The sequence below is a fragment of the Pipistrellus kuhlii genome, unplaced genomic scaffold (genome assembly GCF_014108245.1).
Source record: "Pipistrellus kuhlii isolate mPipKuh1 unplaced genomic scaffold, mPipKuh1.p scaffold_m20_p_14, whole genome shotgun sequence".
Lineage (NCBI taxonomy): Eukaryota > Metazoa > Chordata > Mammalia > Chiroptera > Vespertilionidae > Pipistrellus > Pipistrellus kuhlii.
Window position 1 is genome coordinate 41,785,926 of NW_023425449.1, and position 12,711 is coordinate 41,798,636.

Sequence of the window (12,711 nt, forward strand, 5' to 3'; positions counted from 1 at the left end):
TGTTCCTTCCTCTCTGCTGCCTGAACCACCTACATGCACATCTCTTAGCAATCGTCCATGTTGTAGCATGTGTCAGTACTTCACTCCTTTTTAAATTTTATTTATGTTTTTATTTCAGAAAGGTAAGGAGAGGGAGAGAGAGAGATAGAAACATCAAAGATGAGAATCATTGACCGGCTGCCTCCTGCACACCCCTACTGGGGATCAAGCCTGTGATTGGGCATGTACCCTTGACAGAATCAAACCCGGGACCCTTCAGTCCACAGGCTGATGCTCTGTCCACTGAGCCAAATGAGCTGGGCAGTACTTCACTCTTTTTTATTGCTGAATATTATTCCACTTTATGCCACATTTTGTTTATCCTTTCATCAACTGATGGACATTTAGTTTTTTCCCAGTTCTTAGTTCTTAGGAATAGTGCTACTGTGTACATCAGTACACAGGTTCTTTTGGAAAATTCCTCAGGAGTGGAAAATCATATTTATCTTTAAAAAATATATTTTTTTATTGATTTCAGAAAGTAGAGGGAGAGAGAGACAGAAACATCAGTGAAGAGAGAACCATCTGTTGGCTGCCTCCTGCACACCCCTCTACTAGGGATTGGGCCCATAACCCAAATATGTGTCCTCGATCAGAATTCAACTTGGGACCCTTCAGTGCACAGGCTTACACTCTATCCACTGAGACAAACTGGCTACAGCCATATGTATCTTTAATTCTTTAATTTATGTCTCTCAAATTAGACTTGTGGACAGAGATTTTCATCTTTTCACTTCCTATAGTACTGTTGTGTGTGTGAAATAGGCATCTTTAATTAGATGCAGGAATGGGATAGTTCTGGTAAGTAGAGGTAGATTTTGGTGGGTCATTCCTACTTTGGGTAGTTTTAGTTAAAGTTATGAATGAATGTAAGAATCTACAGGACTATCATTGTCTAAATGTGACCAGGGGTTTATCTCCTTAAAGTCAAGATGAAATCATACATGCTCTGAGGACCCAAAAGGCAGGACGGACAGGTGGCACATCCCAGTCATGGGTCTCTGTGTAAGTGTCGTGTCCTCCCCTCCTCCCTCCCCCTCCCACGTGGTTCAGGGTTCGGGTGCTGGAGGAGGCCATACGCAAATGAAAGAGACTAGAAAATATTATTTTGGAAATATTGGGGGCCAGCGGGAGCCCAGCTTAAGAGGAAGGACTCTGCTTCCCTCTGGCCTTGCCATCCTTTCATTCAAGTTTTGGGATACACCAATAGCCCTTAGGCAGGCAATTCCAATAACAGCCAGTCAGCAAGAATTTACATAAAACTAAAAGGTGGAAGTTGCTTCAGCTCCCATTGTCTCAGCCAAACAGTGGGTGCAGAGCTCTGACCTTTCAGAGCTCAAGGTCTCCAGCCTTCTGAGTTCCTTGTCGGCACCTCTCTGCTAGTGAGGACAATGGGCGGCTTCCAACGTCCCTGCATTCGGCCTCTGCTCAGCCTGCTTCCTACAAGCAGCTGAAAGCTGACAGAGGGTATGCTGGGGGAACAGTTCCCATACGTGGAGCTCACTGGGCGGACAGCATGCCCTGCCCCTCGTGCCCAGGGACAGGCTACCTCCAGCAGAGCAAGGAAATGAGCTGGTGGCTTTGACCCCACAGTGACCAGAGATTGTGCGCTCCGAGGACCAAGCAGTATGTCCTCATGTCTGTCCTGCTCTGTGTCCTGGCATTTGGGTTAGTGATTCCCTTCCCATTTCCAAATTCAGTCCTTGTGGACCACGACAGCATCCAAGAGATGGAAGTCCCATTTAATAAGCAGAGCTCCCTTGTAATCCTTACCGTCTAGGCCCCCCTGAGATCAGGGACTCCCACCTCTATTCTGTGGCAGTGGCCAGCCTGTCCAGCCAGGTTCAGTGTGTGAGCACAGTGGTTGGGTCACATGTGACAGCTAACGTCTCCCTCACTCGACCTTGGAGCGAGCAGCTGGGGAGTGGGACAGTGCAGGCAGAGGTGGACGGCCGTTTTCCTGTTGTATTCTGCACATTGCCCAGCGCCCAGGGGTACAATAGTGATCTTCATGAGAACTTCAGTTAGCATCTCTCATATTGGCCACATGTCTCCTTGAAGACAAATCACTATGTGGATTGTGGAACAGGTTCCAGTATTTAGAAAATGCTTTTGGCAGTCCTTGTCAGAAGAGACACGGCTTCTGTTCTCAGGGCCCGGGTTCCATACCTACCCCAGGAGGTAGGAGTAGAGGAGAAACTGGTTCTCTTTATCCCCAGCAAACACCCTCCTGCCACTTGGAAGGAAAACTCCCCTCAGTAGCACCATTCATGTATCTCCGATCCAGCAGAATCACCGCCCAGCGCATAGTAGGCACTATGCCCAGCGCATAGTAGGCACTCAAGGTTTGAAGAATTAAATTCAGATCTTTTCAGCTGTTCTTGGAGCGTTATAAATTGAAAGCATACCGTGCTAGGTTATAAAACAATAGAGTGACATGGAGGTAGGACAATTAGTGCAGTACGTCAAACAGTACTGCACTAACTTAATGTCAGGATTTTGACAGTTATTTTTGTTTTAAATTCTTGTCATATTTTCATCATTACTATGAATCAGTATACTTTATACCATGTCTAATTAGATTATAGTTTTCTTATATTCCTGATTATGACAAGTGTTCAGATTCTTGTCTAATAATAACGATAATGTAATTTCTTCTAAACATACCCATGCTTTGCTTCTGAATTCCTTTTCCTCAGAAGAGGTTATAAAGCCAAGGAGTGACGGGGGATAGGACAGTTAGTGCAGTACTGTGAGACAGGAAGATTTGATACGGTGTGAAACCTAGTAATATAGGTCATATAATCAAATACAGAGATTTATAACCCTACCTTTTTTAAAAATCAGAAGCTGGGTATTTTTCTACCAAATCCCTAATCCTCATTCCAGCCAGTGGATAGGCTACCTCAAGCCCCACATAGGCTCTTGGTGAAAACGGAGAGAACTTTCTGTAAGTCCCTGGGCACGTGGGAGCAGGTGGAAATGGTCACTATTGAGCGGTCTGTGCTTTCTCTATGTGTCAGGTTCTCTCCCTGCCGTCTGTGCCGGTGCGGTCCTGATCTTAGCTGTGCAGGTGCATGGCCTGGCCTGTCTCAGTGTTCAGATTTCCCTTCCAGTATATTCAAGAGACGTTATTGTTCCCTTCAGGCTTTTGGAAGAGAATTTGATAAGCACTTTGGGAGCGGAGGCTCTAAGCTTCCGGGAATGAAGCCTCATGATTTCAGTGACATCACCAACGCTCTGCTTTCAAAGATGCGCGACGACTCCAAGCCCCCCGGGAACCTGAAAGAGTGCTCACCCTGGATGAGTGACTTCAGAGCCGAGTTCCTCCGAAACGAGCTGGAGATTCCTGGTAAGCGGGCTCCGGAAGGGCACAGCTACTCCACGGAGAAGAGTGTTGGTTAGCAAGAACCTGTGACGGTGATTTTTATTTTAACTTCTTGTATTTTTAGCATGACTATGAATCGGTATACTTTATTCAGTGTCTAATTAGATTATAGTTTTCTTACATTCCTGGTTATGACAAGTGTTCAGATTCCTATCTAATAATAATGATAATGTACTTTCTTCTAAACCTACCCATGCTGTGCTTCTGAATTCCTTTTCCTCAGAAATAGAATCTAGTTATAAATGCAAATCCATTCTTGGGATGTACATGCTGGACCCATTCAAAGTGGCAAGATAATAATAAATAACTTACCTTTGAGAAGAAGAATTGTGACATTGAGGATAAAGACAAGTTGGTCAGATGTGAACACAGCATTTTTCAAAGACAATTTTTGTACATTTCATGTTTTTTGTCCTGGAATTCACCAGACCAAAAAAAAAAAAAATGTTTTAATATGGTTATATCCATTGAATATTAAAAAATTTGGAGAAATACTTTTCTTTGTTATTTATTAACAGCTATGTATTGCAGACAGGCAGTTTCAAGAAAATTGAGACGAAAGCCTCTTAGTATGCAACTTGATTCTCATTGAAATTATACAGTGCTCTATCGCAGTGCATCATTTTTCCTGTTTGAAGTTCTTCCCTTAGTCAAAATCAGAAATGCAGGGTTGGGCAAAAGTAGGTTTCTAGTGGTAATACAAATAAGTAATAAAATAATAAGTAATAACACAAAATAAACTGCATACTGCACAACTGTAAACCTACTTTTGTTTACCCCTATAATAGAGTTTTAAAATCCATTTTCTTTCTTTTAAAAAAAATATATTTTATTAATTTTTTACAGTGAGAAAGGGAGAGGGATGGAGATTTAGAAACATCGATCAGCTGCCTCCTGCACACTCCCTGTGGGGGATGTGCCCTTGACCAGAATCAAACCTGGGGCCCTGGAGTCTGCACTCTATCACACAGGCCAGCACTCTATCTACTGAGCCAAACTGATTTATTTTCTTTAAATAAAAACATTTAGTAAGAAATTTTGTTAACTTTCTACTTAGATCACAACTATTTTTAAAGTTGTTTTTGTTTTTTTTATTTTATTGATTTTTAGAGAGAGAGAGGGAGGGAAAGGAAGAGAGAAACACCCATGTGAGAGCAAGACAGAGATTGACTTTCTCCTGCACACCTCCTACCAGGAATCAACCCGCAACCTGGGCATGCACCCTGACCAGGAATCAAACTGGCAGCCTTTTAGTGCACGGGACGATGCTCAGTACTGAGCCACACTGGCAGGGCAGCAGCTGTTTTCAGATACAGGGATCTGTAACAAGCGCCATCTAAATCAGGCTTTCTTGCTTTGTCCCAGGTCAGTACGACGGCAAAGGGAAGCCGATGCCGGAGTACCACGCGCGGATCGCGGGGTTCGATGAGCGGGTAGGTGCCGGTGCTGGGGGCCAGTCACCAGAGTGAGGCTTGTTAGTGTGTGCGGTTAGTCCTTCAGATTTGAGAAGATTTATGTGTACCAGAGAAAAGACAATTAATGTCCTATGTTGGTCTAAAATGTATGTAGTTTTTCTGATCCTATTCTTTACTGAATTTCGTAATGTGTCCAATGTTTTAATGCAATAATATTTAAGGACATAATAAACTTGAAGGGTAAACTGTATATGTGTATCCACCATTTAAAAATATATGTGATTTAAGTAATTGTAGAAAGTTTTGTCTTGCTTGTTACTGAGGACATTCTTTTAACGAGGAATATGAAATTATGTGGGTACAGTAGTATGGTGTGAACAGGTAACAGATATTTTACTGACCCTTGATTATCTCTTTTTATAGAGACCTCTCTGAGCAATGTGTGCCTACCAGCCTTACCTTCCCCAGCCCCATTCTTAAATATGTTTTTATTGATGTCAGAGAGGAAGGGAGAGGGACAGAGAGATAGAAACATCAATGATGACAGAGACTCATTGATCGGCTGCCTCTTGCACGCCCCCTACTGAGGATCCAGCCCGCAGACCAGGCATGCGCCCTGACCCGGAACTGAACCCTGACCTCTTGGTTCTGGTTCCTGGGGCGATATTCAGCCATGAGCCACACCAGCGAGCACTTTTTCCCTTTGATGATGATGTGATGTGCTGGTCCCTCAATGGTGTAGACTGCACCTAAAGTATTTTCTTACTTTTTAGCCGAGACCGGTTTGGCTCAATGGATAGAGCATCGGCTTGGGGACTGAAGGGACCCAGGTTCGATTCCGGTCAAGGGCATGTACCTTGGCTGCAGGCACATCCCCAGTACGGGGTTGTGCAAGAGGCCGCTGATCGATGACTCTCTCTCATCCATGTTTCTAGCTCTCTATCTCTCTCCCTTCTTTTCTGTACAAAATCAATAAAATATATTTTTAAAAAATAAAATAAAATAAAATAGCCGAGACCGGTTTGGCTCAATGGATAGAGCGTCGGCTTGGGGACTGAGGGGACCCGGGTTCGATTCCGGTCAAGGGCATGTGCTTTGGTTGCGGGCATATCCCCAGTAGGGGGTGTGCAAGAGGCAGCTGATCGATGACTCTCTCTCATCGATGTTTCTGGCTCTCTATCTCTCTCCCTTCCTCTCTGTACAAAATCAATAAAAATATATTTTAAAAAATAAATAAATAAATAAAATAAAATAAAGTATTTTCTTACTTTTTGAAGGTGAAAACTATGGCTTCTATCAGAAAACCAAAGCGCATCATCATCCGAGGCCACGACGAGCGAGACTACCCTTTCCTGGTGAAGGGCGGCGAGGACCTGCGGCAGGACCAGCGCGTCGAGCAGCTGTTTGAGGTCATGAACGTCATCCTCTGCCGAGACGCTGCCTGCAGTCAGAGGAACCTGCAGCTGCAGACGTACCACGTCATACCCATGACCTCCAGGTAGGACCGCTGGGGTGGTCACTCCAGAGGAGATCTGTGTACATGGGAACTCGGCACGGAGCCAGGTGCTTGCTTCCATTGGCTGAGATGGACAATTCAGTGTTTTAGATTTCACATAGTCAGAAACGTAGCCAGAACTAGTAAACACCTCTAAACCTATGATTTTTATCTTAATGTGGAGAAAGTAAGTGAAGAATTGATGTGAAAGAAAAATACAGCTGTTTTGCTTTAATTCTATAGAACTTTTTTTCTAGTAAAGAAAGCACGGTTTGGTTTGTATTCATAAACCTTTTATTCTCCTTTACAGGTTAGGATTAATTGAATGGATTGAAAATACTTTTACCTTAAAGGAACTTCTTTTGAGTAGCATGTCACCAGAGGAGAAAGCAGCTTATACAAGGTAACGGGGAATCTCAGTATTTCCTAGCCCTGCCCTGGTGCCCCCAGCCAGCTGCTGCTCCCCGGACATAACCTTCTCCCTGATGACAAGCTGTAGAATGAAGGAAGAAGAAACAGACCTGTTTTTCTTCATTGTACTCTCATTCTTTCCTGAAAGTATATTGAGAGGAGCAATAGTGTCACTAGGCAGGAATAGTTCCTGTAAAATGAATCATTTTGATCAAACTCTTACTTGTGGGTAACAGTCGCTACACAGGACAGTGTTTACCAACTTTTAATTCCCATCCTTTGAGTCCTTTGTCTGGAATTGTCTATCTAGAAGACAGGAAAGCTGTGAGCAGTACTTTCCAGAGTTGGCCCAGGTACTGACGGGCCGTGTTTCAAACCCACTTTTCCTATTCCCACGCCTCCTTCGAGAGGTGGGACAGTGATGGATGTGTGCAAGGGAAGCATCAACAGAGTTCAGAGTGCTTTTCAAATAGGAAATGTGTAAACTCCTTTCCTCTCCCTTTTAAAACAAGGCATGTCCACCGCCATTACTAAAAACCATTGCTATCTTTTCTTTACATGTTACAGGTTTTCCAAACAGGATTTTCACCCCAGCTGCAACTAGGAGAGCACTGAGTTGAAAATGAAGTGTCCATTTATGAAATTAACTTAGTAGCAATTCAGAAAAGATTCAACTTAAGTGATCGAACTATTAAGTAATACGTTGCAAAATCATTCTATCTTTAGGTATTTTTTAGGAAAATTTGTTAAAACTTTTGACACAAACCCCCCCCCCCCCAAGTGGCTAAACATACAAATATCTCATGATTTCCAGCTGCCCGATGCTGCCTTTTGCCAAGGAAGCATTGAAGACAGCTTTTCACGTTCAATTCAAATCCATTGTCTTCTAAGAAAATACTTTATTGTTCTTAGTGTGGGTTTCATATGGATCTGGGAATGGTGAAAGCATGAGGCAGGTTTTAAATGACGACAACAGACTCTCCTGCCTTCACGTGGTTTGTGCTGTTTTGTTTGACATGTAACATGGCTGCCTGTGTTAATAAGTTGCATGCGGTACCGTCCCCTGTTGTTACGGTGCTTTTCCAGGACAGGATTCTAGAACACATGCCAAGGTCATAGACACTTACGTTGAGGTCATCTTGTTTCGCTCTGTATGATGTGGAAAATTATTGTATTTGGTTTTTGTTTGTTTGTTTGTTTGTTTGTTTTGGTGCCTAAACTTTTACACAGGAAATAGCTTGGGTTATTTAGAAAAAAAAATTTTTTTTTAATATACATTTTATTGATTTTTCACAGAGAGGAAGAGAGAGGGGATAGAGAGTTAGAAATATCGATGAGAGAGAATCATCGATCAGCTGCCTCTTGCACACCCCCTACTGGGGATGCGCCCGCAACCAAGGTACATGCCCTTGACTGGAATCGAACCCGGGACTTTTCAGTCCCCAGGCCGACGCTCTATCCACTGAGCCAAACCGGTCCCGGCAGGGTTCTTTAGAAATTAAGGATGAATAATGACATTGACATTCTAGATCCAGAGTAACATGGGTTGTGTTAATATTAAATATGATTAAAAATCATATTAATTTTCCCTGCCTCTTGTTTCTCAATGGATTCATGGTAGTCTTTGCCTCTAAAAGCACATAATGCTGACTCTCCCCCACGCTGACCCTGTTTCCTGTCTGCTAGTGACCCCCGAGCCCCGCCGTGCGAGTACAGGGACTGGCTGGCCAAGACGTCCGGGAGGCGGGGTCCGGGCGCCTACGTGCTCATGTACAAGTAAGTGCGGCTTTCCTTTCGTGACTGGTGCGTGCTTCTCCAAGCTGCATGTATACCTTTGTTCCTTCGGAGGTTTTACCTCAGAGAAATCATCAGAATCTGGTTACCTGATATCTGATCTTCAGTGTAAACCAAGAATTTTAAATTTCCCATTACAAGAAGTTTGTTCTACTCAGATGTTTTCTTTTGTTCAATCTTAGGAGAGCCAGTCATACTGAGACAGTCACATCTTTCAGAAAAAGAGAAAGTAAAGTGCCTGCTGCTCTCTTGAAGTAAGTATACTTCCAGCTGTATCCCCTGCTGGCAGACAGCGGGGACCCCCCCCCCCAGCTGTGTCCCCCTCCCAGGCGCTGGCAGCACAGCTGTGTCCCCTCCCAGGCGCTGGCAGCACAGCGGGGACCCCCCCCAGCTGTGTCCCCCTCCCAGGCGCTGGCAGCACAGCTGTGTCCCCTCCCAGGCGCTGGCAGCACAGCGGGGACCCCCCCCAGCTGTGTCCCCCTCCCAGGCGCTGGCAGCACAGCTGTGTCCCCCTCCCAGGCGCTGGCAGCACAGCGGGGACCGCCCCCCCAGCTGTGTCCCTCTCCCAGGCGCTGGCAGCACAGTGGGGACCGCCCCCCCAGCTGTGTCCCCCTCCCAGGCGCTGGCAGCACAGCGGGGACCGCCCCCCCAGCTGTGTCCCTCTCCCAGGCGCTGGCAGCACAGTGGGGACCGCCCCCCCAGCTGTGTCCCTCTCCCAGGCGCTGGCAGCACAGTGGGGACCGCCCCCCCAGCTGTGTCCCCCTCCCAGGCGCTGGCAGCACAGCTGTGTCCCCCTCCCAGGCGCTGGCAGCACAGCTGTGTCCCCCTCCCAGGCGCTGGCAGCACAGCGGGGGCCCCCTCCCAGGCGCTGGCAGCACAGCGGGGGCCCCAGCTGTGTTTCTCTCCCAGGCGCGCCTTTCTGAAGATGAGCACGGGCCCGGAGGCCTTCCTGGCGCTCCGCTCCCACTTTGCCAGCTCTCACGCCCTGGTGTGCATCAGCCACTGGATTCTGGGCATCGGAGACAGACATCTGAACAATTTCATGGTGAACATGGAGACAGGTGGCATGGTCGGAATTGACTTTGGACATGCCTTTGGATCCGCTACGCAGGTGGGCTCCCCCCGCTCTCCCTGCTCCTGGCTGACCTCCCGGTGGCTCAGGGCTGGGACCGCCTCTGGGAATGGATCGTTTTCACAGAAGCGGTGACCGCTGGGTCAGGGGTCAGCTTTGTCGTGAACATTACTCTCCGCTTCCTTGGAGAAAGGGATGTTCTCAACCTGGTGCCGACAGGTTAGGCAAAGTGTGGCGACAAATTGTCATCAGAACTAAGGATAAAATGTGCTCCTATAAAAAGGGAGGAGTCTGAGGGAGTTTCATGAAGCTGCAGAGGCGGCATGTCTTGTGCAGGACATGATGCCAGTGCTTCCTCCGGCGTGAACTCTGTCCTAATCCGCACTCCTAGGTCTCAGGCCGCGTGGACTGCGTGGAGGGGGTTGCATTGCAGGGATGACTGTTGGCTGCTCGTGGGCACGTACATTCGTATCTGTGATCTGATTTTGAGAAAAGAGGAGTTCATACTCTCACTAAATGAGAATAGTAACCGTGGGAAGATGCTGGGTTTGTGCCTGTTACTTTTAGATTTCTAGCGAATATATTCTGTTTCTTGTGTGTATGTTTTCCACTTCAGTTTCTGCCAGTCCCTGAGCTGATGCCTTTTCGCCTGACTCGCCAGTTCACCAACCTGATGTTGCCCATGAGAGAAACAGGAGCCATGTTCAGCGTCATGGTGCACGCCCTGAGAGCCTTCCGCGCGCACCCCGGCCTGCTCACCACCACCATGGACGTGTTCGTCAAGGAGCCTTCCTTCGACTGGAAGGTAGGGCTGCTTCCCTGTGACGCCACTGTGCTGTAACGCCTGGTGACTGAGGCGATGGAAATGCAGCAGAATGTGTTCACTGAAATAAATATTCACATGATCTTGTAGAGCATTTCATGAAATCAACAGTTGGAAATCATTTGGCTTGAAAACAAGAAACATAACCTTTATTTGAACAGTTACTGTTTCCATTGAGTGCATTTCTAACTGAGAGAGGAAGGACGAACCCGTTAATGGTGGTTTAGTTTCTCCTGGAGATGACTTTCATGAGGCCTTCCTGGATGATAAAGACAAAGTGCTTCCTTAAATCTGAGGGTTCTTTACTGCACAGTCCCAGGGGAATGAAGCTTAGCAATGGCACCCTTTACATAGGGAGTGATGTTTCTTTTTTAAATATATTCTTATTGATTTTAGAGAGGAAGGAAGTAAGAGAGATAGAAACCTCAATGATGAGAGAGAATCACTGATCAGCTGCCTCCTGCACAACCCCCACTGAGGGGGGGTCCCCACTGTGCTACCATTTCAAAGCTGTCTGCTTGGGAATTCCTTTAGAAACCGTGAGCATGCCCTTGTCCAGAATCAAAGCCGGGACCCTTCAGTGCAGAGGCCCACCCTCTATCCACTGAGCCACATGGGTTAGGACAGGAGTGATGTTTTAAGCCTCACCATGTTCCTCAAGATCACGGTCACTGTGTGTTACCACCATGAGAATCTGTATGGAGAACCACGGAGCTGCTCCCAGGCACGGAGCTGTGTAGTTTAAGATCATTACTTGTTTTATCTGTTTGGATGTGTTCAAAGGTACTGCTGTAATAAGCAAAGAAAATCATGCTCTTTTCCTTCAGAATTTTGAACAGAAAATGCTGAAAAAAGGAGGATCGTGGATTCAAGAAATAAATGTAACAGAAAAAAATTGGTATCCCCGGCAGAAAATAAATTATGCTAAGAGAAAGTTAGCAGGTGCCAATCCAGCAGTTATTACTTGGTAAGATTATCATTTGTGGGGGGAAAAACAAAAACAGAAACACCAGCTTGCTAGCATTTCCTGAAGAATTACTACAGACTGTACAAAGTGCTAAGGACCTGACATGTAGCCTGTGGTGTGAGCCCCATTGTCCTCACTTTCCTAGTGAATCTTGGCATCATTAGTCACCGGAGAAACGCAAAGAGATGCCACTTCACACCCAGGAAGGAAAACAGTGACGCACAGCTAGTGTGGCGAGGCTGTGGGGCAACCGGAGCCCGGGTGCATGTGGCTGTAGGAAGGTGAAATGGTGCAGCTGCCGCAGAGCAGGGCAGCCTGGCAGCTCCTCGGGAATTTAATGTGAAATTCCGTTTGACTCCTCAGTTTGTCACCTCAGTGTTCACCCGAGAAATGAAAGCACACACCAGCACGGAAGCCTATAGACACACATTAGCAGCAGCATTATTCAGGTTCTGTTTTTCTACAAATTGGGTCTCTTGACTTCAAGGTTCTGAGCAACAGAAACATTCTCTAAGTGATGAGAGGGAAGGCTGACAGCCAGGCCCGCAGGCCACAAAGGGCAAACAGTGAGTGGTTAATGCTTCTGTGTGTGTTTGCTGTTTTCCCAGCGATGAGTTACGTCTGGGCCATGAGAAGGAACCGGCCTTTGATGACTTTGTGGCTGTCGCACGAGGAAACAAGGACCACAACGTTCGCGCCCGAGAACCAGAGAGCGGGCTTTCGGAAGAGGCGCAGGTGAAGTGCTTGATTGACCAGGCGACGGACCCCAACATCCTTGGCCGAACGTGGGAAGGGTGGGAGCCCTGGATGTGAGGTCTCGGGGAGCCAACAGGCAGAAAACAGGAAAACGTTTAGCCTTACAGGAGCCCGTTTGCCTGAAGCACTAAAGAGAAGAAAAGATCATGATGAATAAGTGAATATTGAAATGAAGAATGATTGGGTTAAGCATATCATAGACATTTAATAGAAAAATGTATATCCAGGCTCATACACGTGTAAAGATTATAGCCATTACAAGTGCTGTGCCTTAGACACACCAGCCGTGTTAATAAATGGTATAGTGTTCACTGACATCCGTGTCGCATTGGTCATTACGGAATATTGGAAATGACACCCAGAAGCCGCATCACTAAGCCTGAGCGTACAGCCCACAGCACGACTGATCCGATCGATGCCTTAGAGCAGCGGTACAGGAACAAACACAGGGAAAGCCGTGGCTTATTGTAGTTAGAAATGATTGTATTTGATGTTTCCCTCTCACCAATATTTCCATATCTCTATCCCTCTCCTTCCTTTCTTTATAAAAT

At 46.3% G+C, this 12,711-nt stretch overlaps 1 protein-coding gene and 1 pseudogene across 2 annotated transcripts in view; both read left to right on the forward strand.

Moving 5' to 3' along the window:
* The window catches only part of PRKDC (protein kinase, DNA-activated, catalytic subunit), a 179,206-nt gene extending 166,836 nt beyond the window's left edge, over positions 1-12,370 (forward strand). The window contains exons 77-86 of one of the 2 annotated variants that reach the window (XM_036437275.2): positions 3,187-3,391; positions 4,793-4,860; positions 6,120-6,340; positions 6,648-6,740; positions 8,435-8,524; positions 8,725-8,796; positions 9,452-9,653; positions 10,231-10,419; positions 11,265-11,404; positions 12,013-12,370. In XM_036437275.2, coding sequence (XP_036293168.1) covers positions 3,187-3,391; positions 4,793-4,860; positions 6,120-6,340; positions 6,648-6,740; positions 8,435-8,524; positions 8,725-8,796; positions 9,452-9,653; positions 10,231-10,419; positions 11,265-11,404; positions 12,013-12,217 — 1,485 coding nt within the window. In that variant the 3' untranslated portion in view covers positions 12,218-12,370. Of the gene's footprint in view, positions 1-3,186; positions 3,392-4,792; positions 4,861-6,119; positions 6,341-6,647; positions 6,741-8,434; positions 8,525-8,724; positions 8,797-9,451; positions 9,654-10,230; positions 10,420-11,264; positions 11,405-12,012 lie in introns of those variants that run through there. The other variant, XR_006741597.1, reaches the window with a different exon arrangement.
* On the forward strand, positions 58-2,350 carry LOC118718541 (annotated as a pseudogene).
* Positions 12,371-12,711: the final 341 nt, after the last annotated feature.